The following is a 26908-nucleotide window of genomic DNA, read 5'->3' as shown; positions in this document are numbered from 1 at the left end:
ACATAGAACATGAAGAAATACAGAACACTAATGGACTGGGACAACAAGTGTGAAATCGGCTAAGTCATTCCACAAATGCCCAAATGGCCCTCTGTTTTCGTAAACTAGGCCTCATCTAAATGAGTGTGAAATCTGCTAAGTGATAAGTGATAGGTGTATGTATGGGCATATACCATATTAAAACATTTTGTCATTTCTATTCATTTCAAGAATATCCTTGTCCATATGAATTAAAGCACACCTATATTCAATTTCTATTTTCAAATCAAAATCATATCAAAGTTTAAGTGTTATGTGCGCTGAATACAACAGGTACACCTTACAGTGAAATGCTTACTTACAGGCTCTAACCAACAGTGCAAAAAAAAGGTATTAGGTGAACGATAGGTACGTAAAGAAATAAAAGCAACAGTAAAAAGACAGTGAAAAATAACAGTAGCGAGGCTATAACAGTAGCGAGGCTATATACAGGCACCGGTTAGTCGGGCTGATTGAGGTAGTATGTACATGTAGATATGGTTAAAGTGACTATGTATATATGATGAACTGAGAGTAGCAGTAGTGTAAAATATGGATTGGCGGGTGGTGGGTGGCGGGACACAATGCAGATCGCCCGGTTAGCCAATGTGCGGGGGCACTGGTTGGTCGGACCAATTGAGGTAGTATGTACATGCATGTATAGTTAAAGTGACTATGCATATAAGATAAACAGAGAGTAGAAGCAGCGTAAAAGAGGGGTTGGGGGGAGGAACAAAATGCAAATAGTCCGGGTAGCCATTTGATTACCTGTTCAGGAGTCTTATGACTTGGGGGTAAAAACTGTTGAGAAGCCTTTTTTGTCCTAGACTTGGCACTCCGGTACCGCTTGCCATGCGGTAGTAGAGAGAACAGTCTATGACTGGGGTGGCTGGGATCTTTGACAATTTTTAGGGCCTTCCTCTGACACCGCCTGGTGTAGAGGTCCTGGATGGCAGGCAGCTTAGCCCCAGTAATGTACTGGGCCGTACACACTACCCTCTGTAGTGCCTTGCGGTCGGATGCCGAGCAATTTCCGTACCAGGCAGTGATGCAACCAGTCAGGATGCTCTCGATATTGCAGCTGTAGAACCTTTTGAGGATCTGAGCATCCATGCCAATTCTTTTTCGTTTCCTGAGGGGGAATAGGCTTTGTTGTGCCCTCTTCACGACTGTCTTGGTGTGTCTGGAACATTCTAGTTGGTTGGTGATGTGGACACCAAGGAACTTGAAGCTCTCAACCTGTTCCACTACAGCCCCGTCGATGAGAATGGGGGTGTGCTTGGTCCTCCTTTTCCTGTAGTCCACAATCATCTCCTTAGTCTTGGTTACGTTGAGGGATAGGTTGTTATTCTGGCACCACCCGGCCAGGTCTTTGACCTCCTCCCTATAAGCTGTCTCGTCGTTGTCGGTGATCAGGCCTACCACTGTTGTGTCGTCTGCAAACTTAATGATGGTGTTGTAGTTGTGCCTGGCCATGCAGTCGTTGGTGAACAGGGAGTACAGGAGGGGACTGAGCACGCACCTCTGGGGGGCTCCAGTGTTGAGGATCAGCATGGCAGATGTGTTGCTACCTACCCTCACCACCTGGGGGCGTCCCGTCAGGAAGTCCAGGCAGAGGGAGGTGTTTAGCCCCCGGATCTTAGTGATGAGCTTTGAGGGTACTATGGTGTTGAACGCTGAGCTGTGGTCAATGAATAGCATTCTCACATAGGTGTTCCTTTTGTCCAGGTGGGAAAGGGCAGTGTGGAGTGCAATAGAGATTGCATCATCTGTGGATATGTTGTTTGCAGTGGAAACCATGATATGGCTATGCCCATTATATAACAGACCTCTGTTCAAATGCATGTGCATTTGATTATGTGTTATTTAAAAACGTATTTTATGAGTATTTGAGTATTTTCAAATAATGTGGCCCGAATCAACTACTTCTAATTCAGTATTGAAATTCTTCTGTTTTCAAGTAACAAATATCCAAGTGTCTTTGAAAGTGAAATACCCTAAATAGTATTTTAAACCATGCCTGTTATATAATCATTAGATAAATGGATTGTCATTTTTCTCTTGTGCAGAATAATGACAACACAATAACCAAACAACGTGCCTTCAGAAAGTATTCACACCCCCTGACTTTTTCCACATTTTGTTTTTTTATAGCCTGAATTTAAAATTGATACAATTTTGATTTTGTGCCACTGGCACACTTTTTCAATTTAAATTATTATACAACATTATTGCAACCAATAGAATGTTGTATACATGGGGGATACAACCATCCCAGCGCTGCAGATTTAGCTGCAAAGATACAGAATCAGTAGATCATTTTTTGATACTGTTCATGTGTACAGTGCCTTCGGAAAGTATTCAGACCAATTGACTTTTTCCACATTATGTTACATTACAGACTTTAAAAAAATGTGATTAATTTTTTTTCCCCTCAACAATCTGCACACAATACCCCATAATGACAAAGCAAAAACAGGTTTTTAGACATTTATGACACTTATGTAAATATTACATTTACATAAGTATTCAGACCCTTTACTCAGTACTTTGTTGTAGCACCTTTGGCAGCGATGACAGCATCGAGTCTTCTTGGACATGACACTACAATCTTGGCACACCTGTAGTTGGGGAGTTTTTCCCATTCCTCTCTGCGGATCCTCTCAAGCTCTGTCAGGTTGGATGGGGAGCGTTTCTGCACAGCTATTTTCAGGTCTCTCCAGAGATGTTAGATCGGGTTCAAGTCCGTGCTCTGGCTGGGCCACTCAAACACATTCAGAGACTAGTCCTTGGCTGTGTGCTTAGGATCGTTGTCCTGTTGGAAGGTGAACCTTTGCCCCAGTCGGAGGTCCTGAGTGCTCTGGAGCAGGTTTTCATCAAGGATCTCTATACTTTGCTCTGCTCATCTTTCCCTCGACTCTAAACACACAGCCAAGACAATGCAGGAGTGGCTTCGGGACAAGTCTCTGCATATCCTTGAGTGGCCCAGCCAGAGCCCGGACTTAAACCCGATCGAACATCACTGGAGAGACCTGAAAATAGCTGTGCAGCGACAGTCCCCATCCAACCTGGCATAGCTTGAGAGGATCTGCAGAGAAGAAAGGGAGAAACTCCCTTTACAAGTGTGGCACGATTATAGCGTCATACCCAAGAAGACTCGAGACTGTAATCACTGTCAAATGTGCTTCAACAAAGTACTGAGTAAAGGGTGTGAATACTTACAGTATGTAAATGTCATATTTCAGTTTTTATACGACATTTTTTTCTAAAATGTCTAAAAATCTGTTTTTGCTTTGTCATTATGCGGTAGTCTGTGTAGATTGATGAGGGAAAAAATGGTTCAATAATTTTAGAATAAGGATGTAATGTAACAAAATGTGAAAAAAAGTCAAGGGGTCTGAATACTTTTCGAATGCACTGTCTTACCATGGCGACATGGGATGTTCCTGAGTGGCCTATTTACAGTTTTGATTTAAAGGTGATTCAGGGGTGTGAATACATATGTAAATTAGATATTTCTGTATTTCATTTTCAAGAAATTTGCTAACATTGAGCGTAGATGGGTGAGATTTAAAAAAACTCCACTTTGAATTCAGGCTGTAGTACAACTAAATGTGGAATACATCAAGGGGTATGAATACTTTCTGAAGGCACTGTATGGTATTAACATAACAAAGGAACAGACATTATCTACTTGTCGTAGCATCACAAAATGGAGCCAAGGAGAGGGCGGCTGATGAGAGCCACAGCTCATATGCACTGGGCCACCCACATGGCAAATCTAGATTAAAAGTGGATAAGCCGACAGAGAGAGAGAGAGATTTAGTTAGAGAGGGTGTGTATGTGTGAGTGAGAGAGAACCAGAGAGAGAGGGAGATAGAAATAGAGATTGAGAGATATAGCGATAGAGGGGGGAGAGACAGATAGCTCAACTTGATTAAGGTTGAAAGGCAAGCTTTAGTGAAACAGTGTCCGCAGGGTACGCAGAGTGGAGAGGCGGTATGTATATGTGTGCGAGCCTGTGCGTAAATCTGTGTGTGTTCTGGATTGGGTAGATAAAGCTTGAGAGAGATGCGGGCGGTCCGTCAGCTAGCTGTAACAGGGGGCAGATGGTCCATTGGTGTACAGCTGGGGGTAACAGGGCAGATGGTCCATTGGTGTACAGCTGGGGATAACAGGGGGCACATGGGCCATTGGTGTACAGCTGGGGGTAACAGGGCAGATGGTCCATTGGTGTACAGCTGGGGGTAACAGGGCAGATGGTTCATTGGTGTACAGCTGGGGGTAACAGGGCAGATGGTCCATTGGTGTACAGCTGGGGATAACAGGGGGCACATGGGCCATTGGTGTACAGCTGGGGGTAACAGGGCAGATGGTCCATTGGTGTACAGCTGGGGATAACAGGGGGCACATGGGCCATTGGTGTACAGCTGGGGGTAACAGGGCAGATGGGCCATGGGTGTACAGCTGGGGATAACAGGGGGCACATGGGCCATGGGTGTACAGCTGGGGATAACAGGGGGCACATGGGCCATTGGTGTACAGCTGGGGGTAACAGGGCAGATGGTCCATTGGTGTACAGCTGGGGATAACAGGGGGCAGATGGGCCATGGGTGTACAGCTGGGGATAACAGGGCAGATGGGCCATGGGTGTACAGCTGGGGGTAACAGGGCATAGATGGCCCTTGGTGTACAGCTGGGGGTAACAGGGCATAGATGGCCCTTGGTGTACAGCTGGGGGTAACAGGGCAGATGGGCCATGGATGTACAGCTGGGGGTAACAGGGCAAAGATGGCCCTTGGTGTACAGCTGGGGATAACACGGGGTAGATGGGCCATGGATGTACAGTTGGGGGTAACAGGGCTTAGATGGCCCTTGGTGTACAGCTGGGGGTAACACGGGGCAGATGGGCCATGGATGTACAGCTGGGGATAACACGGAGCAGATGGGCCATGGATGTACAGTTGGGGGTAACAGGGCTTAGATGGCCCTTGGTGTACAGCTGGGGGTAACACGGGGCAGATGGGCCATGGATGTACAGCTGGGGGTAACAGGGCATAGATGGCCCTTGGTGTACAGCTGGGGGTAACACGGGGCAGATGGGCCATGGATGTACAGCTGGGGGTAACAGGGCATAGATGGCCCTTGGTGTACAGCTGGGGGTAACAGGGCAGATGGGCCATGGATGTACAGCTGGGGGTAACAGGGCATAGATGGCCCTTGGTGTACAGCTGGGGGTAACAGGGCATAGATGGCCCTTGGTGTACAGCTGGGGGTAACAGGGCAGATGGGCCATGGATGTACAGCTGGGGGTAACAGGGCGTAGATGGCCCTTGGTGTACAGCTGGGGGTAACAGGGCATAGATGGCCCTTGGTGTACAGCTGGGGGTAACAGGGCAGATGGGCCATGGGTGTACAGCTGTGTGCTCGCTCCACCAGCCCCAGGGAGAAGTCTGCCAAAGGCCTATGAAATCGCTCCCCTTTAAAATGCGCCCCCAACAGACTTTCCATGCAAAGTATCTCCTCAACTAATTGACAGTTATACAGTAGTCGTGTCTTTGAATATTGCTGGCAATATGTTCTTAGCTATAGGATGGATGGTATTTTTGACTCTCTCACAATTCCTGTTTAGTTGAAAATGAATAGTTGGTGGCAAATATTTATGCATTGTTATCTGTAGAACACTAATGGTGACAAGGCTTCAGACTTGGCACGTATAAGAGCCATCATGTTCCCTGATTGGACCATTCATGTATTAGAGCCATCATGTTCCCTGATGGGATCATTCTGTGTTGACATGGATTGCCTGGGTAGTGGTCAGTAGGTAAAATGTTTTTGAAACCCACTGAAATTTGAAGGCAGTACCTGAACTTGTCCAACTGGAACAAGTTTTTAATTACAGATCATTTTCCACAGTGTGCCTGTTACGAACATCGTTAGAATGAGACCAAGGTTCAGCGTGGTAGGCGTACATTTTTTCTTTATTCAAAAGGACACCGAAAAACAACAAAATAAGCAAACGAACTTAAAGCTATATGCAGAGCAGAACGCAACTACACACAAACAATATCTCACAACTGAAGGTGGGAAAAAGGGCTGCCTAAGTATGATCCCCAATCAGAGACAACGATAGACAGCTGCCTCTGATTGAGAACCATACCCGGCCAAAAAGAAATAGACAAACTAAAATGCCCACTCAAATCACACCCTGACCTAACCAAATAGAGAAATAAAAAGGCCCTCTAAGGTCAGGGCATGACAGTGCCATGCTGAACACTACCCTGGTGAGTGAAGTGACCTTCTCTATACATGGGTAAGTAATGTGTTGGCATTGTGCGGTTCAACATACATGACTTGTCTGGTATCAAGAAGCCAATATGAGTCAAAATCCCCTTTAATTTCATACCTCCAAACTCTAGTGGCATATTAGTGTTGACATGGCTCAATACCAGAGTACATTTTCTATTGACAGGAAAACAGCAAGATACATGAAACACTAGCAAGTATGTTATTAGGCATTCTGTCAACTGAGACACTCTACAACATGTCACTACTCTGTTGAACACTTTTTGATGAGTCATACAGTCCATTGATTTAGGTAAATCCATTTGGGATTTGTATGTAAACATTGTACATTCTATACATTTTCTGTGCATTTTACTATGTCAATCGATGTGTTAGATAAAATGAATGATAAGTCATTTCTGATTGGTATCAGTCAGAGAAAAGAGAAAAGCTCTCGTTATTGACTCTGGACCTATTACATTACCCTGCCAGTAGCTGGAATAAAAAGGAGGAATTCTCCACACAGAGAATGGAATCAAATATTTATATGGTCTTCAACAGCTGGTGAATTGCCATACACTACTGTAAACTGAAGCCTTTTATTTCGCCATAACGGCCCTATACCATCATTGGGCATAAAATACCAATGATTCACTAGTAAATACATTGGTAGTGTTGCACTGCAAAGCACTTTCTTTAAGGGCATAATGGTACATAACGTTTTCAATTGCCATTTTTCACTCTCTTGCTGCTTCTTTTAACCTTTAGAGAAATACCTTTTATGGAGATACAGACATTACCTCTTAGCCTTTCACTGTCAAACACTCTGCACATGTTATGTACTTCAGTGACTTGGCAGTAACTCATGAATATGAAATGTAACAGAAAAGCCAAATAGTCACTGCACTTTATGATAAAATAAACAGATTCCCAATAGTATCCTATTATTCTCAATAGCCACCTCAGCTAAGTGCTTCATACGGTAAAAATGGCTCATCTTTCTATGCATTTATAAGCCTTCGACATGAATACCTTCAATATTTGTAGCAGCGGCTGAGATTCCACTCATAAAAGTGAAATTGCTCTTGGTGTTATTACTCTGTTGACGAATGTTGATCTTGTTAACTTGATGCAAGTGTGACTGTGTGATATCTTACAGCTTTGTGTCTTTCTGTTTGTTGTTGTTTCAGCAGGATGGGATCCCAGGGAGTTTGCGGATAAAGGGTATGTCTCCATTTTTTTCTTCCCTTCTGTCACAGTGCTTGGGCTTTTACTTTCATGAATATTATTGTTGAGTCGACTATGAAACTGTTATTGGAGAGTTGTGTAAAACGGTTGACAAAACTAAACAGGTAGATAACACACATTTACACTGAATGAACTCAGTGCTAAGTGGGGCTAAGGGCCCTTCCTAAGCTAATTGTTTTAAGATGGTAATACGATGGATCATTTAGCTATTTGATTTAGAATTTTAGTGCCCCTTTAGGTATAAGTCAACAATTTGGACACACCTACTCATTCAAGGGTTTTTCTTTATTTTTTACTATTTTCTACATTGTAGAATAATAGTGAAGACATCAAAACTATGAAATAGCACATATTGAATCATGTAGTAACCAGAAAAGTGTTAAACCATTTAAAATGTATTTTATATTTGAGATTCTTCAAAGTAGCCACCCTTTGCCTTGATGACAGCTTTGCAAACTTTTGTCATTCTCTCAACCAGCATCACCTGGAATGATTTTCCAACAGTGGAGTTCCCACATATCAAATCTAAAATGTATTTATATAGCCCTTCGTACATCAGCTGATATCTCAAAGTGCTGTACAGAAACCCAGCCTAAAACCCCAAACAGCAAGCAATGCAGGTGTAGACGCACGGTGGCTAGGAAAAACTCCCTAGAAAGGCCAAAACCTAGGAAGAAACCTACAGAGGAACCAGGCTATGTGGGGTGGCCAGTCCTCTTCTGGCTGTGCCGGGTGGAGATCATAACAGAACATGGCCAAGATGTTCAAATGTTCATAAATGACCAGCATGGTCAAATAATAATAATCACAGGCAGAACAGTTGACCCAAAACACATATGCTGAGCACTTGTTGGCTGCTTTTCTTTCACACTGCGGTCCAACTCATCTCAAACCATCTCAATTGGGGTGCGGTCGGGGGATTGTGGACGCCAGGTCATCTAATGCAGCACTCCATCACTCTCCTTCTTGGTCAAATAGCCCTACACAGCCTGGAGGTGTGTTTTGGGTCATTGTCCTGTTGAAAAACAAATGATAATCCCACTAAGTGCAAACCAGATGGGATGGCGTAACACTGCAGAATGCTGTGGTAGCCATGGAATCCACTAGTCATTCTAAAAGGGTTCTATTTTTGTGCATGTACAGGTAGAACATGAGTCAAACCGCTGAACATGACTGAAGTGAATCTACTCCCACTGCATTGCATGAAAGAGACTAGCCTCTCTCCCGTCAAAGAGATTAGCCATTCTGTTATCAAAAGGACTAGCCTCTCCGCCATCAAATAGACTAGCCTCTCTGCCATCAAAAAGCCTAGCCTCTCTGCCATCAAAGAGTCCAGCCTCTCTGCCATCAAAGAGACTAGCATCTCTGCCATCAAAGAGACTAGCCTCTCTGCCATCAAAGTGGATGTCTGTCATTCACTGCAGTGTTGACCCCTCTCATCTCTTTGAGGAGGGAAGGTGTGAAGAGAAAGCCAGAGGATTTGATTCTCAGGGAATGAGTTTATCTTTCATATCCTGCTAAGGATCCTCAAAAAATTGTAGAATATTATGAGCAGACCAAATAAAGGATTACCATCACAGATAATTATATACATGATTCATTATTTGAACCTGGCACCTAACCACCCACACCCTTACCCTGGCACCTAACCGCCCACACCATTACCCTGGCACCTAACTGCCCACACTATTACCCTGGCACCTAAACGCCCACACCATTACACTGGCACCTAACTGCCCACACCATTACCCTGGCACCTGACCACCCACACCATTACCCTGGCACCTAACTGCCAACACAATGCCCTGGCAACCTAACCACTGACACCATTTCCCTGGCACCTAACCAAACACACCATTACCCTGGCACCTAACCAGTGACACCAATTACCCTGGCACCTAACTGCCCACACCATTACCCTGGCACCTAACCACCAACACCAATACCTGGCACCTAACTGCCAACACCATTACCCTGGCACCTAACCGCCCACCAATATGGCATGAGGCAATTCAGAACGCAATAATGCACAATGACAAATGTCTGAATGCACTCCAACATCCTGACAAATGTATCTCGTATGTCACTATGTCACCTTTGTAATGTGGAGACCCTTCAACATGTACACACACACACACACACACACACACACACACACACACAGAGAGAGAGAGAGACAGACAGATACACACACACAGAGAGAGACAGACAGAGAGACAGATACACGCACACACACACAGAGAGAGACAGACAGACAGATGCACACACACACACACAGAGAGAGACAGACAGACAGATGCACACACACACACACACACACACACTCAAACCTCAGCTAAAACACAAAAGTCAATGTCAGGAGGTAGAAAGGTGATGTGGTGACCAAGATGTCTGCTACTAAGCATTATGACGGGTTGATAATGGATGTCTCACTGCCATTTTTTCTCTCCACCTCTGGAAGGTCAAAGCTGTAATTGTAGAGGGAGCATTATCATAAAGGGCGGACCCCAGCTGTCGGCTGAGATTCCGTTTAATCCACACCTCTCTGTAAGCAGGGAGAGGAGACTATGGATTGTTTTCAGCAAACTAATTTCAGGTCATGTAACAAGACAGCGTAAGTAAAAGAGATTCATAAATAATTAAACTATTGTAGCTTTCTCTTCAGAGGAAGGGTTGAGGGGGGTTACACCCTGTGGCTGCAAGGAGAAGTTGTATTAATGGTTCATTGAAGTTATGAACACCTTACGTTTTACTTACTGCTATAGATAGTTGATTTCATTGGGCTATTAGAATATATATTTTTTGTCAAATGTGTAGTCAAATCTCAATCGCAACACCTCTTGCTGTTCGGCTCGGTACAAAATACCTTGGGATGTTGTTGGGGAAATGCTATTTGTTGGAGTAAATAGACTATTTCAATTTACAATATTGAATAGCTGGTGAAACAGACATTTAAAAGATATATTATGTCCATTTGGTGCCACACTGAGCTACTATTTGGAACAAAAGTTTTTCGGAATTGGAAATTGCAGTTTTCTCCCCGAATAACAATCGCCTTCTATTTTGAATTCAATAGCAAACATAATTATCACATTGATGAAATTATTACTTTGTACACTCAGCACCCCCACCCCCACCCCTACACCACCTCCCCACCCTACTTTGAATAATACAAAGGCAGTTAATACAATTATTTGCCCCCGCTATGGGACTGGGTTACACTTTTAATAACTTTTCACAGCAGTATATAAGAGCGGAACGTTAAACATTGTGCAATGAGCGGGACTTTCCACTGACAGACTTATTGGTGGAAGACTTCCTGTTGTTCTAATCATGACATAGTCACGTCCCATAGTCTCCCAACGAGTTAGTATGTAATAGCTTTCATAAATCTTAATCAAGTTACGGGAATTAAGATTCACGGAATGTAATAGACTTTTAATAGAACTCCTTTTTGAAGAGAAATCAAGAAGAAATTGAGAAATCGCCTGAAGATATACTGAGAAGTAAAGAGGCCTCGGGAATAGTTGGATGACATAAGGTGCATGACATGCTACGTTTCTCATGGACAACAGTGACTCTTGACCGACGAAGCCTTAGTGGACAGGTGGGCTTGACCTAAATACAGTTGAAGTCGGAAGTTTATATACATCTTAGCCAAATACATTTAAACTCAGTTTTTCACAATTCCTGACATTTAACCCTAGTAAAAATGCCCTGTCTTAGGTCAGTTAGGATCACCACTTTATTTTAAGAATGTGAAATGTCAGAATAATAGCAGAGAGAATGATTTCTTTCAGCTTTTTTTCTTTCATCACATTCTCAGTGGGTCAGAAGTTTACATACACTCAATTAGTATTTGGTAGCATTGCCTTTAAATTGTTTCACTTGGGTCAAACGTTTCGGGTAGCCTTCCACAAGCTTCCCACAATAAGTTTGGTGAAGTTTTGGGCCATTCCTCCTGACAGAGCTGGTGTAACTGAGTCAGGTTTGTAGGCCTCCTTGCTCGCACACTCTTTTTCAGATCTGCCCACAAATTTTCTATAGAATTGAGGTTAGGGCATACTGATGGCCACTCCAATACCTTGACTTTATCGTCCTTAAGCCATTTTGTCACAACTTTGGAAGTATGCTTGGGGTCATTGTCCATTTGGAAGACCCATTTGTGACCAAGCTTTAACTGATGTCTTTAACTGATGTCTTGAGATGTTGCTTCAATATATCCACATAATTTTACATTCCTCATGATTCCATCTATTTTGTGACGTGCACCAGTCCGTCCTGCAGCAAAGCACCCCACAACATGATGCTGCCACCCCCGTGCTTCATGGTTGGGATGGTGTTCTTCGGCTTGCAAGCATCCCCTTTTCCCTCCAAACATAACGATGGTCATTATGACCAAACAGTTCTATTTTTGTTTCATCAGACCAGAGGACATTTCTCCAAGAAGTTCGATCTTTGTCCCCATGTGCAGCTGCAAACCCTAATCTGGCTTTTTTATGGTGGTTTTGGAGCAGTGGCTTCTTCCTTGCTGAGCGACCTGTTTCCTCCAGTATCTTCACAAGGTCCTTTGCTGTTGTTCTGGGATTTATTTGCACTTTTGCACCAAAGTACGTTCATCTCTAGCAGACAGAACACGTCTAATTCCTGAGACATGGTATGACAGCTGCGTGGTCCCATGGTGTTTATACTTGCATACTATTGTTTGTACAGATTTACATGGTACCTTCAAACATTTGGAAATTGCTCCCAAGGATGAACCAGACTTGTGGAGGTCTACAATGTTTTTCTGAGGTCTTGGCTGATTTCTTTGGATTTTCCCATGATGTCAAGCAAATAGGCACTGAGTTTGAAGGTAGGCCTTGAAATACATCCACAGTTACACCTCCAATTGACTCAATGATGTCAATTAGCCAATCAGAAGCTTCTAAAACCATGAAATAATTTTCTCGAATTTGCCAAGCTGTTTAAAGGCACAGTCAACTTAGTGTATGTAAACGTCTGACCCACTGGAATTGTGATACAGTGAATTATAAGTGAAATAATCTGTCTGTAAACAATTGTTGGAAAAATGAATTGTGTCATGCACAAAGTAGATGTCCTAACAGACTTGCCAAAGCTATAGTTTGTTAACAAAGAAATTGTGGAGTGGTTGAAGAATGAGTTTTAGTGACTCCAACCTAAGTGTATGTAAACTCCGGACTTTAACTGTACATGTTAATGCTGCCTCAAGAGAGTTTGTAATCTTTATCTATCATATACGCACGGTAGCCCAATCTGTAGATGCACTTGAAAAAGCCTTGTGAATGACCCCATCGACTCCTAATGGTCTTGTGGGAGCCATATTTGTGGTCACTCAGACGAATGGTACAGTGGGTACCATTCATAGTAGGCAAAAAGTCACCATCATCAGAACTATTCAACAAAAATACGATTTAACTGAATTTTCCTCATTTACATTTATATTGTAACTCCAGGAAAGGCTCCACTCTACATAAGAAAAGTCAATATTTGCATTTGCTGAATATTCATGGCCGTGAATCCTGTGTACAGGAGGGACTGCACACTTTTTCTAAGGTAATGTGTATAATTTTTGGCCAACAACAGAGATGTATGGTCTTAAACAAGGTGAAACAAATCTAATTGAGATTCATTATCAATACTCTCAGTGATCCACAAAGATCAGTGGTACTTACAATGGAGGGCATGATGAAGGAAGGTCAACACAGTTGACTGAAGGTCAACACAGTATTTGTAGAAGGAGCATTATCTTGAAGGACGGCCCTAGCTCTTGGCCAAAATTCTCTCTTTAATGCATTCTTTATCTAGGCACCAAGAGTGGATCAGCAGTGGATCAGGACTGGATCAGGATTCAAGCTTTAAAATGAGTTCTTAAGTAGCTCAACTTATCTACACAACTCCGTGGCTGAGAGGGCGAGAATCAAGTTCCCGTAATTCCACAGTGGTTTAGACGAAAGTCTATTCATAAGCATTCCTCAAGAGGAAATATCTCACTTTGCTCTCTCCAAAGTTGGATTAGAATTGCGACGAAGACGGTAGTGCAAGTATCTAATCCAGGGTATCCCAAACTCGGTCCTGGGGCTCCCCATGGGTGTACGTTTTGGTTGTTGCCCTACCACTACACAGCTGATTCAGATAATCAAAGCATGATTATGAGTTGGTTATTTGAATCAGCTGTGTAGTGAAAAAAACTAAAAGTGCACCCGGGGAGGGGGCTGAGTTTTGGAACCACTGATATAAGCCATTGTGTTGTGGTGAAATTAAAAATAGGAAGATGTACAAAGACCTTGGGCCTGGAGAGATGAATAATGCTCTTAGGGTTGTAACTCCTAAGAGTTCCCCCTGATTATGCTCCTCACATTATTTGTGATTATTATCAGGTCGCCTGCCGAACATACATATTTTATTTTATTTATTTTGCCTTTATTTAACCAGGTAGGCCAGTTTGCAACGGTGATAGATAAAGATAAAGCAAAGCAGTGCGACACAAACAACACAGAGTTACACATGGGATAAACAAACATACAGTCAATAATACAATAGAAAAATCTATATACAGCGTGTGCAAATGAGGTAAGATTGGGGAGTTAGGGCAATAAATAGGACATTGTGGCAAAATAATTACAATTTAGCATTAACACTGGAGTGATAGATGTGCAGCAGATGAATGTGCAAATAGAGATACTGGGGTGCAAAGGAGCAAAACAATAAATAACAATATGGGGATGAGGTAGTTGGGTGGGCTATTTACAGATGGTGCTTAAAGTTGGTGCTTAAAGTTAGTGAGGGAGTTATGAGTCTCCAGCTTCAGTGATTTTTGCAATTCGTTCCAGTCATTGACAGCAGAGAACTGGAAGAAAAGGCGGCCAAAGGGGGAGTTGGCTTTGGGGATGACCAATCAAATATACCTGCTGGAGCGGGTGCTACGAGTGGGTGTTGCTATGGTGACCAGTGAGTTGAGATAAGGACTTATAGATAACCTGGAGCCAGTGGGCTTGGCGACGAATATGAAGCGAGGGCCAGCCAACGAGAGCATATAGGTCGCAGTGGTGGGTAGTATATGGGGCAATGGTGACAAAACGGATGGCACTGTGTTAGACTACATCCAATTTGCTGAGTAGTGTTGGAGGCTATTTTGTAAATGACATCGCCAAAGTCAAGGATCGGAAAGATTGTCAGTTTTACGAGGGTCTGTTGGTCAGCATGAGTGAAGGAGGCTTTGTTGTGAAATAGGAAGCCGATTTAATTTTGGATTGGAGATGCTTAATGTGAGTCTGGAAGGAGAGTTTACAGTCTAACCAGACACCTAGGTATTTGTAGTTGTCCACATATTCTAAGTCAGAACCATCCAGATTAGTGATGCTAGACGTGTGGGCGGGCAGGTGCGAGCAGCGATCGGTTGAAGAGCATGCATTTAGTTTTACTTGCATTTAAGAGCAGTTGGAGGCCACAGAAGGAGTGTTGTATGGCATTGAAGCTCATCTGGAGGTTTGTTAACACAGTGTCCAAAGAAGTGCCAGAAGTATTCAGAATGAACACACCGACACAGACACACACAAAATGTGACATTCAGCATGTTCTTGTGTTCTTTTCACACACTATTACAAGCTGTTCTAATTCGAAAAACAAAACCCCATCCTCAAATTAACTAATTCCACATCATAATATGAACACATTACTGGGACATCTGTTTCTGTCCACTTCACCAGAAAACCAAGGGTCAAAAATACAAAAATAACAACCGTACCAAAACCCCCCAAGATATCTTATATCAACAGACACACGATGTGGCTAGCTGCCACCAGCAAGACAGCTTAATGTTATGTGAATTAGCGCTGGGAGTTGACAATTAGTCAAGCGTGGTGCGCTGTGACAAATAGGTCCGTTTACTGAGATGCTATGAGAGATGCATTCTAATGCGTACCCTATTCACTGATGAGGCCAAGGAGAGTAATGGGACGGAAAGTTACATCCTTGATGAGTGAACGTGCAGTTGGATGGCACAAACAGCACCTTAACACTCCAACACTGCTTCAGTCTAGCACAGGGGACTAATTCTCACTTGCAGCCAATTGATTGGCTGAGCACTCTTGGCTAGGTTTAGCTTCTTGTGGCAACAGCAGTACTTTCCTGTTGAATACCTACATGTCACCATGTTTCTGTTCAGGCTTCACTTGTGAGCTACATCGAGAGGAACCCAAAGGCCTGTGTGATGGAGTCATTTATGTGGAAGGGGGACATCAAGGTTTAAAATGTTTTTGAGCGTGCTTTAAATGGTGGCCAAAACTTTTGCACCTCAAATAGTAACTTACGAAATGTTTAAAATATGTTTATGCAGCCCCAGCAAAGGCAAGACATTGTCACAATGTTGCAATTACTGTGGTGGTGGTCAGGATGAGACAGACTCAACAACACCTTTTCAAAGCATAAGCTTAGGTGCCAACTCAAATTACAAAAACGTCATAGCCCACAACCTTGTACAACATCGGGCACTATTGGCAAATGTTGAGCAACAACCTTGTAACAAAGCTCCAATGTCCTCCAATGTAACATTGTGACGACCTATTGGCTGCATTCCTAGCAATGTTGTGTTGGCAGAGAAAAAGCATAAAGTATTTGGGAATCATTCTCCAATAGGGAGGTATAGACCTATCCAAGTCATTGAGGATTTGCACAGATGCACCACACTGATTTAAAATAAGAATTTTAAGTGAAGAATCTATCCCTCATAACAGTAGCAAAGCTTTTATGCATATATGCCTTTTAACCATTCCAAATATTACACGAGGTACCTATATTGAACAGCGTTTTAACTGTTGGGAGTCACTCAGATCAGCGCAAGTCAGTAACAGCCCAGAGGAAAAATATTTTTCTCAGAGTGGTCTTTTCTTCATCTCTGAAGAAATATAGGAGATATCAATTTTGCATGATTTTGTAATCACATATCTGAACTGTTTCTCATAATGAATTCTTGAGACTTTCATGAGACAAATGAGCTTGGTTTGATACTTACATTTGAGAAGTATGACAAACATATGAGATCTTATCATTGTATCCTTATGAGACCATTCATGTCTCATGTCTTGCTCCAGAAAAGCCTTTTTGAGATACAGTATATTAGAGCCAGTTCTAACCACACGGAAAAAGTTACCGGGAGAGGTTAGGTTGCTTGTAATATAAAATTGTATTTCTTGTAAAGTAACAAAATAGTGGCATTGTCTAAAATTCGTATGAAATTGAAAGTGCTGTCATTAACCCCATTTCGAATGAGAGCCAAAGTGGAAAGTTGCCTGCCTGGGGATCTGTTTTAAAAGGGGTCAGTCAGAACATACCAGCTTATAACTGGTACAAACTATACCACCCCAGACCTAGTAAAACTCCCTATGGATGCAGCTAAACCCACAGGAAAGGTGTACTCTAATCATTGGGAAGCAAGTACAGGGAGTGAATTTATTAAATGAACGAACATAGAACATAACAAGAAATACGAGTAGCGTACAGACATCAAACATATAAACAGAAAGAATAACACCTCGCCAAAGGCAAGAAACAAGGATTTCTTTGCTTTTTTACTGGTGACGTCAGGGCCAAGGGCGGCTGCCGAAGCAACCTGGGATGCCTTAGCTGGCTTGTCAGACTTCCGTGCCTCAGCTAGCTCGATAGGTTCACAAGCATTGGTTGGCTTTTCAGGCTTCCATTGCCAAAGCTACCGGGGATGCCTCAGCTAGCTTCCATGCCTCAGCTGGCTCGACAGCTTCTCAAGCTACCGGAGATGCCTCAGCTAGCTTCCATGCCTCAGCTGGCTCGACAAGCTCTCAAGCCTCGGTTGGCTCATCAGGCTCCCATGCCTCAGCCGGCTCGTCAAGCTCACATGCCTCGGCCGGTTCAACTGGTTCCCGTGCCTCAGCTGCCTCAGCAGAAGCGACTGGTCCGCTACTGGTCCTCAGGACCGTCCCTCTGGTCGGCGTCCTACGGCAGGAGCCGCGCGTCAGGGTGGGGGTACTGCCACGTCTACTCCTGCTCCTCCTCTCTGGCGCTCGTTGTCGCCATTTTAGTCATTATTACATACACCTGTCACCATCGTTATGTGTACCTGCACCGCATGAGACTCACCTGGACTCCCTCACCTTTCGTTATTGTTTCTGATTTCGTTTGATTGTTTCTGTTTATTGTTTCATGTCTGTACGCTACTTGTGTTTCTTGTTTTGTTCCATGTTTGTTTATTTATTAATTCACTCCCTGTACTTGCTTCCTGATTCTTAGCGTGCACGTTACAAACTTATTATTTATAAGGGTTGTCACAATGCCAAAATATTACCAACAAAATACTGCCAAGTCAAAGAATCAAAACTTCATGGCAAAATGTTTTTGTTACTGATATTCACATCTCGTATCAATATAACACAGAATTTTACCTTGCGCTGTTCACAAATGTTATACGCCTGTGGTAGCTATTGTGGTTGTATGAGTGGTGGTTACGGTGTCTGCTGTGGTTGTGTGAGTGGTGGCTATTGTGTCTGCTGTGGTTGTGTGAGTGGTGGTTATTGTGTCTGCTGTGGTTGTGTGAGTGGTGGTTATTGTGTCTGCTGTGGTTGTGTGAGTGGTGGTTATTGTGTCTGCTGTGGTTGTGTGAGTGGTGGTTATTGTGTCTGCTGTGGTTGTGTGAGTGGTGGTTACGCTGTCTGCTGTGGTTGTGTGAGTGGTGGTTATAGTGTCTGCTGTGATAGGACCTTGAGGAGGTGCATGGAGGTCCGAGTAACGGGGAGCTTTGTATGCCACGACTGAGAAGGTGACAGTAGAGGAGGAGAACAACATGTCTAGTTGAATAAAATAAAATAAAAATGTCCTGGAGAGGATAGCCACTACTGGTCAACGGCCCAGCACTCTATCCAACATGTCTGACAGAAACATTGTGACAAAAAGAGGATTTAGATCAAACATTGAATATTGTGATCCTAATGAATAGAAAAACGTTATTTATGTAATAACAACAATGTGGATAATTGCTCAACTCTACCTGAGCGGTTATGCTAGTCTCTCTAGCCTTCCACAATTTTCAAATGTTCTGGCTGAACAGCTTCTGCATGTAATAGAACATGAGTTTGTCATAGAGGAACTACGTCACTGCCTACGTCACCATCTTATCCGCTTGAATAAAATACTAAATAGTATCTAGCAAGATGGAGATCACAGAGGTTATTTTAATGAGTGCATTTCGCAAGTGGCTAGTTTACATCAACTACCTTCACTAAAATCACTGCGAAGGTTTTTTCTGCAAACTTTGGTTTCGAATCACAACGTTCTGGCATTATCTGCCTCATTATTTGTTGGGAGAGTTGTCTGTATGAAGAGGACCCACCTAAAGGACGCACCACGGAACAAATGTATTTCCCTTTTTGAAGATGCCAAAATAGTCTGTCATTGAAACCAGACCCTAGTGACTTGCCTAGTGTCAGCTTTTCAAGACTTCTGTTATGCCATAACCTCATTAATGTTATTGTTTTTTTATTAAGACCCCCAAAAATGTCGCCCCAACATGGTGCAGGGTGTTTCAATTCTAATTCAAAATAACTTTCATTTCCTGGGAGGGAACGTCATGTGTGGTGACATGACAGACTGACCTGGCAACAGCGTAGCCCGAGTCCTGTGAGTACGGAGTCCCGGAGCAAGGTTTGTAGGGTGTTCCTCCTCCGAGGGAGGAAGCAGAAGAGCCTAGGGTGTGTCTAGACGCTGTTCACTGAAGCTTGTGTCTACCGACAGAGCACGGGGTGGTGCTCCTGGGGTGACTGCCAGCATCCCTGCAGTCAAGCCAGCTATCTCAGAAGACAGCCTCTGACTGATATCTGAAGACTGCACAGAAACAATGAGAGGGGAGAAGATTTGATACATTTCACAAAAGCAGGCAATGAGCGTCTGAAGCATGAGGGACCATAAAGGTAAATTGTGACTACATATGAAAATGGAAGTTGGATGGTTGTGATGAGCCTCGGTGAGTGTACCGTGTCGGGTTGTTTGGGAGCTGGGGGTTGAACCTACTCGGTCAGGACCTCCTGTAGGCACAGTCTGGGGTGTGTAGGAGCCACTCGTCAGGCCGTAATATTTAGACCTCTGCTGGCCTGCAGATACACACATAAACATGTGCACAAACATTCCCGATCACGCTGGAGGAGAGGGCTGCCGTCTTATCGGCTCTCAACCAATCATGCTATTTTATTAGTTTTTTCGAGTTGTTCGAACTTGTTTTGTACATAATGTTGCTGCTACTGTCTCTTATGACCGAAAAGAGATTCTGAAGATCAGAACAGCGATTGCTCCCTGCTCCCTGATTGCTCCCTGCTCCCTGGAAGAAGAGTTATTCTTCAATGAGTCAAACGTGAGGGATATTCTACTACAGAAACCCGACCAGGCCCAGATCCCTGTGATTGGCTGGAGATGGAAACTGAGATTTAATGGAAAAAGATCCTGGTGCCTTGTGAGGATCAGGCGTGATGAGTGGCTAATCTGGCCTTGCCTTCCGTCTTGCTCCCTAATGTTCAATCGCTAGAAAATAAATGCGAAGAGCTGAAAGAATATGGCACCACAACAAACTTGCCAAGAGAGGGCCGCCCATCAAAACACACAGTCCAGGCGAGGAAGGCATTAATCAGAGAGGCAACAAAGAGACCAAAGATAAATCAAATTAAATCAAATGTATTTATAAAGCCCTTCTTACATCAGCTGGTATCTCAAAGTGCTGTACAGAAACCCAACCTAAAACCCCAAACAGCAAGCAATGCCGGTGTAGAAGCACGGTGGCTAGGAAAAACCCCCTAGAAAGGCCAGAACCTAGGAAGAAACCAAGAGAGGAACCAGGCTATGAGGGGTGGCCAGTTCTCTTCTGGCTGTGCCGATTGGAGATTATAACAGAACATGGTCAAGATGTTCAAATGTTCATAGATGACCAGCCGGGTCAAATAATAATAATCACAGTGGTTGTCGAGAGTGCAACAGGTCAGCACCTCAGGAGTAAATGTCAATTGGCTTTTCATAGCCGATCATTCAGAGTATCTCTATCTCTCTAGGGCAGGGTTCCATAGCCACAGACAGAACAGTTGAAACTGGAGCAGCAGCACGGGGGGGGATAGTTATGCAAGTTTTCAGTTTTGTTGTCTTATTTCTTGTTTGTTTCACAATAAAACATATTTTGCATCTTCAAAGTGGTAGGCATGTTGTGAAAATTAAATGACACCAACCCCCCAAAAACCTATTTTAATTCCAGGTTGTAAGGCAACAAAATAGGAAAAATGCCAAGGGGGTGAATACTTTCACATGCCACTGTAAACACTCCATCAGCAGGACAGAACAGCATTCTCTGGTAAGACACGGGGCGGGGGCCTATCCATTTATGTGAACAAACGCTGGTGCACGATATCTAAGGAAGTCTAACAGTTTTGCCGAAAGAGTTTTCATCTGTATTTTTCGTAGCTGTCTACATACCACCACAGACCGATGCTGGCACTAAAACTGCACTCAATGAGCTGAATACCGCCATAAGCAAACAGGAAAATGCTCATCCAGAGGCTGCGCCCCTATTGGCCAGGGACTTTAATGCAGGGAAACTTAACTTCTTGCGTCGAGCCATCCCGGATCCGGTATCGTGACTACAGCCTCAAGCTCATTACCATAACGCAACGTTAACTATTCATGAAAATCGCAAATGAAATGAAATTAATCTATTTGCTCTCAAGCTTAGCCTTTTGTTAACAACACTGTCATCTCAGATTTTCAAAATATGCTTCTCAACCATTGCAAAACAAGCATTTGTGTAACAGTATTGATAGCTAACGTAGCATTTAGCATAGCATTTAGCGTTAGCATTCAGCAGGCAACATTTTCACAAAAACCAGAAAAAGCATTCAAGTAAAATCATTTACCTTTGAAGAACTTCGGATGTTTTCAATGAGGAGACTCTCAGATAGCAAATGTTCAGTTTTTCCTGAAAGATTATTTGTTTAGGACAAATCGCTCCGTTTTCTGCGTCACGTTTAGCTACGAAAAAAAACCTGTATCCAGGATTGTGTAAATCTATCCGCAAACTCATTAGCATAACACAACGTTAACTATTCATGAAAATCGCAAATGAAATGAAATTAATCTATTTGCTCTCAAGCTTAGCCTTTTGTTAACAACACTGTCATCTCAGATTTTCAAAATATGCTTTTGAACCATAGCTAAACAAGCATTTGTGTAACAGTATTGATAGCCTAGCATTGGATTATGCCTCTATTTCAGCATGCAACATTTTCCACAAAAACCAGAAAAGAATTCAAATAAAATCATTTACCTTTGAAGAACTTCAGATGTTTTCAATGAGGAGACTCTGTTAGATAGCAAATGTTCCGTTTTTACAAAAAATATTATTTGTGTCGACTAATCGCTCCGTTTTGTTCATCACGTTTGGGTAAGGAAAAATAAATAAAAATAAGTCATTAAAACGCGAACTTTTTTCCAAATTAACTCCATAATATCGACAGAAACATGGCAAACCGATGTTTAGAATCAATCCTCAAGGTGTTTTTCACATATCTATCGACGATAAAATCCATCGTGGCAGTTTACTTTCTCTTCTGAAGAAATGGAACGCGCATGGACCTACAGATTACGCACACAGGACACCGGGCGGGACACCAGGTAAATGTAGTCTCTTATGGTCAATCTTCCAATGATATGCCTACAAACACGTCACAATGCTGCAGACACCTCGGGAATAGACAGAAAGCGCGGGCTCATTCCTGGCGCATTCACAGCCATATAAGGAGACATTGGAACACAGCGCCTTCAGAATCTGGGGCATTTCCTGTATGAAACTTCATCTTGGTTTTGCCTGTTGCATTAGTTCTGGGGCACTCACAGATAATATCTTTGCAGTTTTGGAGACGTCAGAGTTTTGTCTTTCCAAGGCTGTCAATTCCATGCATAGTCGAGCATCTTTTCGTGACAAAATATTGCGCTTAAAACGGGCACGTCTTTTTATCCAATAATGACACAGCGCCCCCATAGGTTGAAGAGGTTAAATCAGTTTTACCTAATTTCTATCAGCATGTGCAATTTCTATCAGCATGTGCAACCAGAGGAAAAAATATATAATTCTAGACCACCTTTACTCCACACACAGAGATGGGTACAAAGCTCTCCTCGCCCTCCATTTGGCAAATCTGACCATAATTCTATCCTCCTGATTCCTGCTTACAAGAAAAAATTAAAGCAGGAAGCACTAGTGACTCGGTCTATAAAAAAGTGGTCAGATGAAGCAGATGCTAAACTACAGGACTGCTTTGCTAGCACAGACTGGAATATGATCCGGGATTCTTCCGATGGCATTGAGGAGTACACCACATCAGTCACTGGCTTTACCAATAAGTGCATTGAGGACGTCGTCCCCACAGTGACTGTAAGTACATACCCCAACCAGAAGCCATGGATTACAGGCAACATTTGCATTGAGCTAAAGGGTAGAGCTGCCACTTTCAAGGAGAGGGACTCGAACCTGGAAGCTTATAAGAAATCCCTCTTTGCCCTCCAACGAACCATCAAACAGGCAAAGCGTCAATACAGGACTAAGATCGAATCGTCCTACACCAGCTCCGACACTCGTCGGATATGGCAGGGCTTGCAAACTATTACAGACTACAAAGGGAAGCACAGTTGAGAGCTGCCCAGGGGCACGAGCATACCAGACGAGCTAAATAACCTCTTTGCTCGCTTCGAGGCGAGTAACACTGAAACATGCATGAGAGTATCAGCTGTTCCGTATGACTGTGTGATCACAGTCACTGACATTTTCAACCTCTCCCTGTCTGAGTCTGTAATACCAACATGTTTCAAGTAGACCACCATAGTCCCTGTGCCCAAGAAGACTAAGGTAACCTGCCTAAATGACTACCGACCCGTAGCACTTACTTCTGTAGCCATGAAATACTTTGAAAGGCTGGTCATGGCTCACATCAACACCAGAAACCCTAGACCCACTCCAATTTGCATTCTGCACCAACCGATCCACAGATGATGCAATCTCTATTGCCCTCCACACGGCACTCTCACACCTGGACAAAAGGAACACCTATGTGAGAATGCTATTCATTGACTACAGCTCAGCGTTCAACACCATAGTGCCCTCAAAGCTTATCACTAAGCTAAGGACCCTGGGACTAAACACCTCCCTCCGCAACTGGATCCTGGACAACACATCTGCCACACTGATCCTCAACACGCTGATCCTCAACACAGCCTATAGAGAGGAGGTCAGAGACCTGACCATGTGGTGCAAGGCCAACAACCTCTCCCTCAACGTGATCAAGACAAAGGAGATGATTGTGGACTACAGGAAAAGGAGGACCGAGTACGCCTCCATTCGCATCGACGGGGCTGTAGTGGAGCAGGTTGAGAGCTTCAAGTTACTTGGCGTCACCATCACCAACAAACTATCATGGTCCAAGCACACCAAGACAGTTGTGAAGAAGGCACGACAAAACCTAAACCGAAAATATTTGGCATGGGTCCTCAGATCCTCAAAAGGTTATTCAGCTGCACCATCGAGAGCATCCTGATGGGTTACATCTCTGCCTGGTATGGCAACTGCTCGGCTTCCGACCGCAAGGCACTACAGAGGGTAGTGCGTACGGCCCAATACATCACCGGGCCAAGCTTCCTGCCATCCAGGACCTCTATACAAGGCGGTGTCAGAGGAAGGCCCTAAAATTTGTCAAAGACTCCAGCCGCCCTAGTCATAGCCTGTTCTCTCTACTACCGCATGTCAAGAGGTATCGGAGTGCAAAGTCTAGATCCAAGAGGCTCCTAAATAGATACTACCCCCTAGCCGTAAGACTCCTGAAAAGGTAATCAAATGACTACCCAGACTATTTGCATTGCCTCCCCTCTGGAACGCTGCTGCTACTCTCTGTTATTATCTATGCATAGTCACTTTAATAACTCTACCAATATACATATATTTACACTGTTGCCCGGGCACATTGACATTGACTCTGTACCGGTACCCCCTGTATATAGCCCCTCTATTGTTGTTTACTGCTGCTCTTTAATTATTTGTTATTCTTATCTCTTACTTTAATTTTTTGTTATTTTCTTAATGCTGCATTGTTGGTTTAAGGGCTTGTAATTAAGCATTTCACTGTAAGGTCTACACCTGTACAATTTGATTTGAATTGATTACACAAGGTTGTCATATCTTTCAAAAAATACCAGTGCAATGATTTTGAGCACAATCATTTTTTTTATGTCTCCATAAAACACCTCTGTGCGTCAATATTAATAATGTGTAAAAAGGCTGTCTTGCTCCTCCTCTCTACCTACTTTTCCTTCGCAATCACCTGAGTTTCCCTTAGTCCCGTTAGTTTGGCTGCTCATGTACAGTATTGTACACGTTTATCTAAGGAACTAGCCTATACATATTGGGACTGGCAGTTGTTAAAGGGATACTTCAGGCTTTTCCTCAGAGTCAGAATACTCTGTGGACACTATTTTGTATTTATTTGCGTACAGTCTGAAGGAAGTTGCTAACTGGAGTTAGCACAATTGTTAACTATCGTTAGAAAAATGCATGGAAGTCTATGGTAACTATTTGCATGCAGACAAATATGAGCTTGTATGTGTTGTTCCTCCTGATCAAATATGAAAAAATGTTTAGTCTCATTTTGGTGTTAAAGAGAGCCAGTTTGTGTCTTGGAGAAACATAGGGGAAAAAGAGATCTCTTCTTGTATTTTGCTTTCCTATGTGAATGCGAGACCACTGACACTGCCTGTAGCATACAGTTTTGTGTAATCTAACCAATTATCTCTTGATCATACAGCATTTAAACATAGAAATTCACTATAATTGTCCAATTATTTCCATTTAGTCCATAAACACAAACAACAGATGTATAATACTACAGGTAAACCCATGCTCAAAAGGAATTCATTCATATGCATCTTAAACAGTATCTACAGTGGGCTAGGCTATTTTTCCATCTTCCCTAACACTCTCTTCCATATTGTAAAAATCCATATTGTACACACTTGTTTTGTTATATTCATTTAAAGTTCCATGGTAGACAACACAATGGATTGCACTTTGCAATAGTTTCACTGAGGAAACCGTCCATTGTGTCAAGAGAGATGCCAAATCAGTTCAAACCCTTGAACAACGCTCTTCAACTGAATTGCCTCTGTTAAATAGCTGGCAGTTAAAAGAGATTTGTGAGATGGAAGCTATCTACTGTACTTAGTTTACCCCTATAGTCATATGCTCTGCAGTACAGCGGCACAAGAACACATTTGACAATCTTCTTATCATTTCTGAGCAGGCGGTCCTTTCTTGAGTGTGAATGTTAAAGTCTTTCTCAATAGAAAAATGCCACAAATGGTTAATGTTGACACTGGCGAGACCTCATCAGGCATCATGTTTTCATGTTGACAGTGTGGAGGAATGAATTCCAATTGTTAGGGAATGAGAGATAGCAGGTTAAATGACACGGGCCTGCCACCGTGAATATATTACTCTTTGTTTTCCATGACAACAGGTAGGCTAGTAAAAATACATAGTTTCTCCTGCTATCGTTAATGCTAATGCTTTTTCTCGAGTGCAGACGCTTTGCTGGTTTCTACATATGTCGCTTCTCCATGGACTGTGGTAACACAATATGTTACTGGTGTAACTTTCAAGAAACTAATCCAAGTGGGGTGACGGGTAGCGAGCGAGTTGTGTTGTGCGTCATGTCATGTAGGCTTTTTGCATTGTTTAGTGTGCTGTTTATTCAGACTTGCATCCTTTTGTTCTTGCACGTGGGTCTTCTGGGGCATCTTAACTCACGGTGGTGAGATGAGCTGAGATGAGAGCCTCCAAACGGTTGTTTATTACACTCCCCAAGGACTCAGAGCCGCTGTTATTTGAAACCTCAGATGGGCCGGGACTTGCATCCTGGCAATTGGAAAAAAAGACGCATTGTATATCTGAAGGCTAGTGCTGTAAATAGCATACTTTGGGGGCATGCTTATGAATGTGAATGAGAGCGGTTCAGTTAGATTCAGCTTTGTGATGTGTTTGAAGGCTTCAGATTCAGAAATGCATTACAAAGAGAGTACGTTAGCACAAACCTAAGAGGTAAATGTTTCTGGTAGACACAAGGCACTTGATATTTATGCATCATATTGATTTCTCAGAGCATGATGCGAGGAGTTGTGCACAGGCACAGTATTGAGATTTCCATCCTAAATGCTCTTGTCTTTGAACCCCTGCAATGTCATTCTGGTCATGTCTGCTGAGTCCAGAATTAAACATGATCTGCATCTCATTATGAAT

General features: G+C 43.1%; 1 protein-coding gene across 2 annotated transcripts in view; it reads left to right on the top strand.

Moving 5' to 3' along the window:
• The window catches only part of LOC115130823 (follistatin-related protein 5-like), a 199595-nt gene that overhangs the window by 42921 nt on the left and 129766 nt on the right, over nt 1-26908 (top strand). Inside the window, exon 3 of one of the 2 annotated variants that reach the window (XM_029662309.2) lies at nt 7497-7527. In XM_029662309.2, coding sequence (XP_029518169.1) covers nt 7497-7527 — 31 coding nt within the window. Of the gene's footprint in view, nt 1-7493; nt 7528-26908 lie in introns of both variants that reach the window. The other variant, XM_029662307.2, reaches the window with a different exon arrangement.

The sequence above is a fragment of the Oncorhynchus nerka genome, linkage group LG6 (genome assembly GCF_034236695.1).
Source record: "Oncorhynchus nerka isolate Pitt River linkage group LG6, Oner_Uvic_2.0, whole genome shotgun sequence".
NCBI classification, from domain to species: Eukaryota; Metazoa; Chordata; class Actinopteri; order Salmoniformes; family Salmonidae; genus Oncorhynchus; species Oncorhynchus nerka.
The sequence above is the reverse complement of the archived record's forward strand: the minus strand, read 5'-3'. Positions and strand labels throughout refer to the sequence as shown.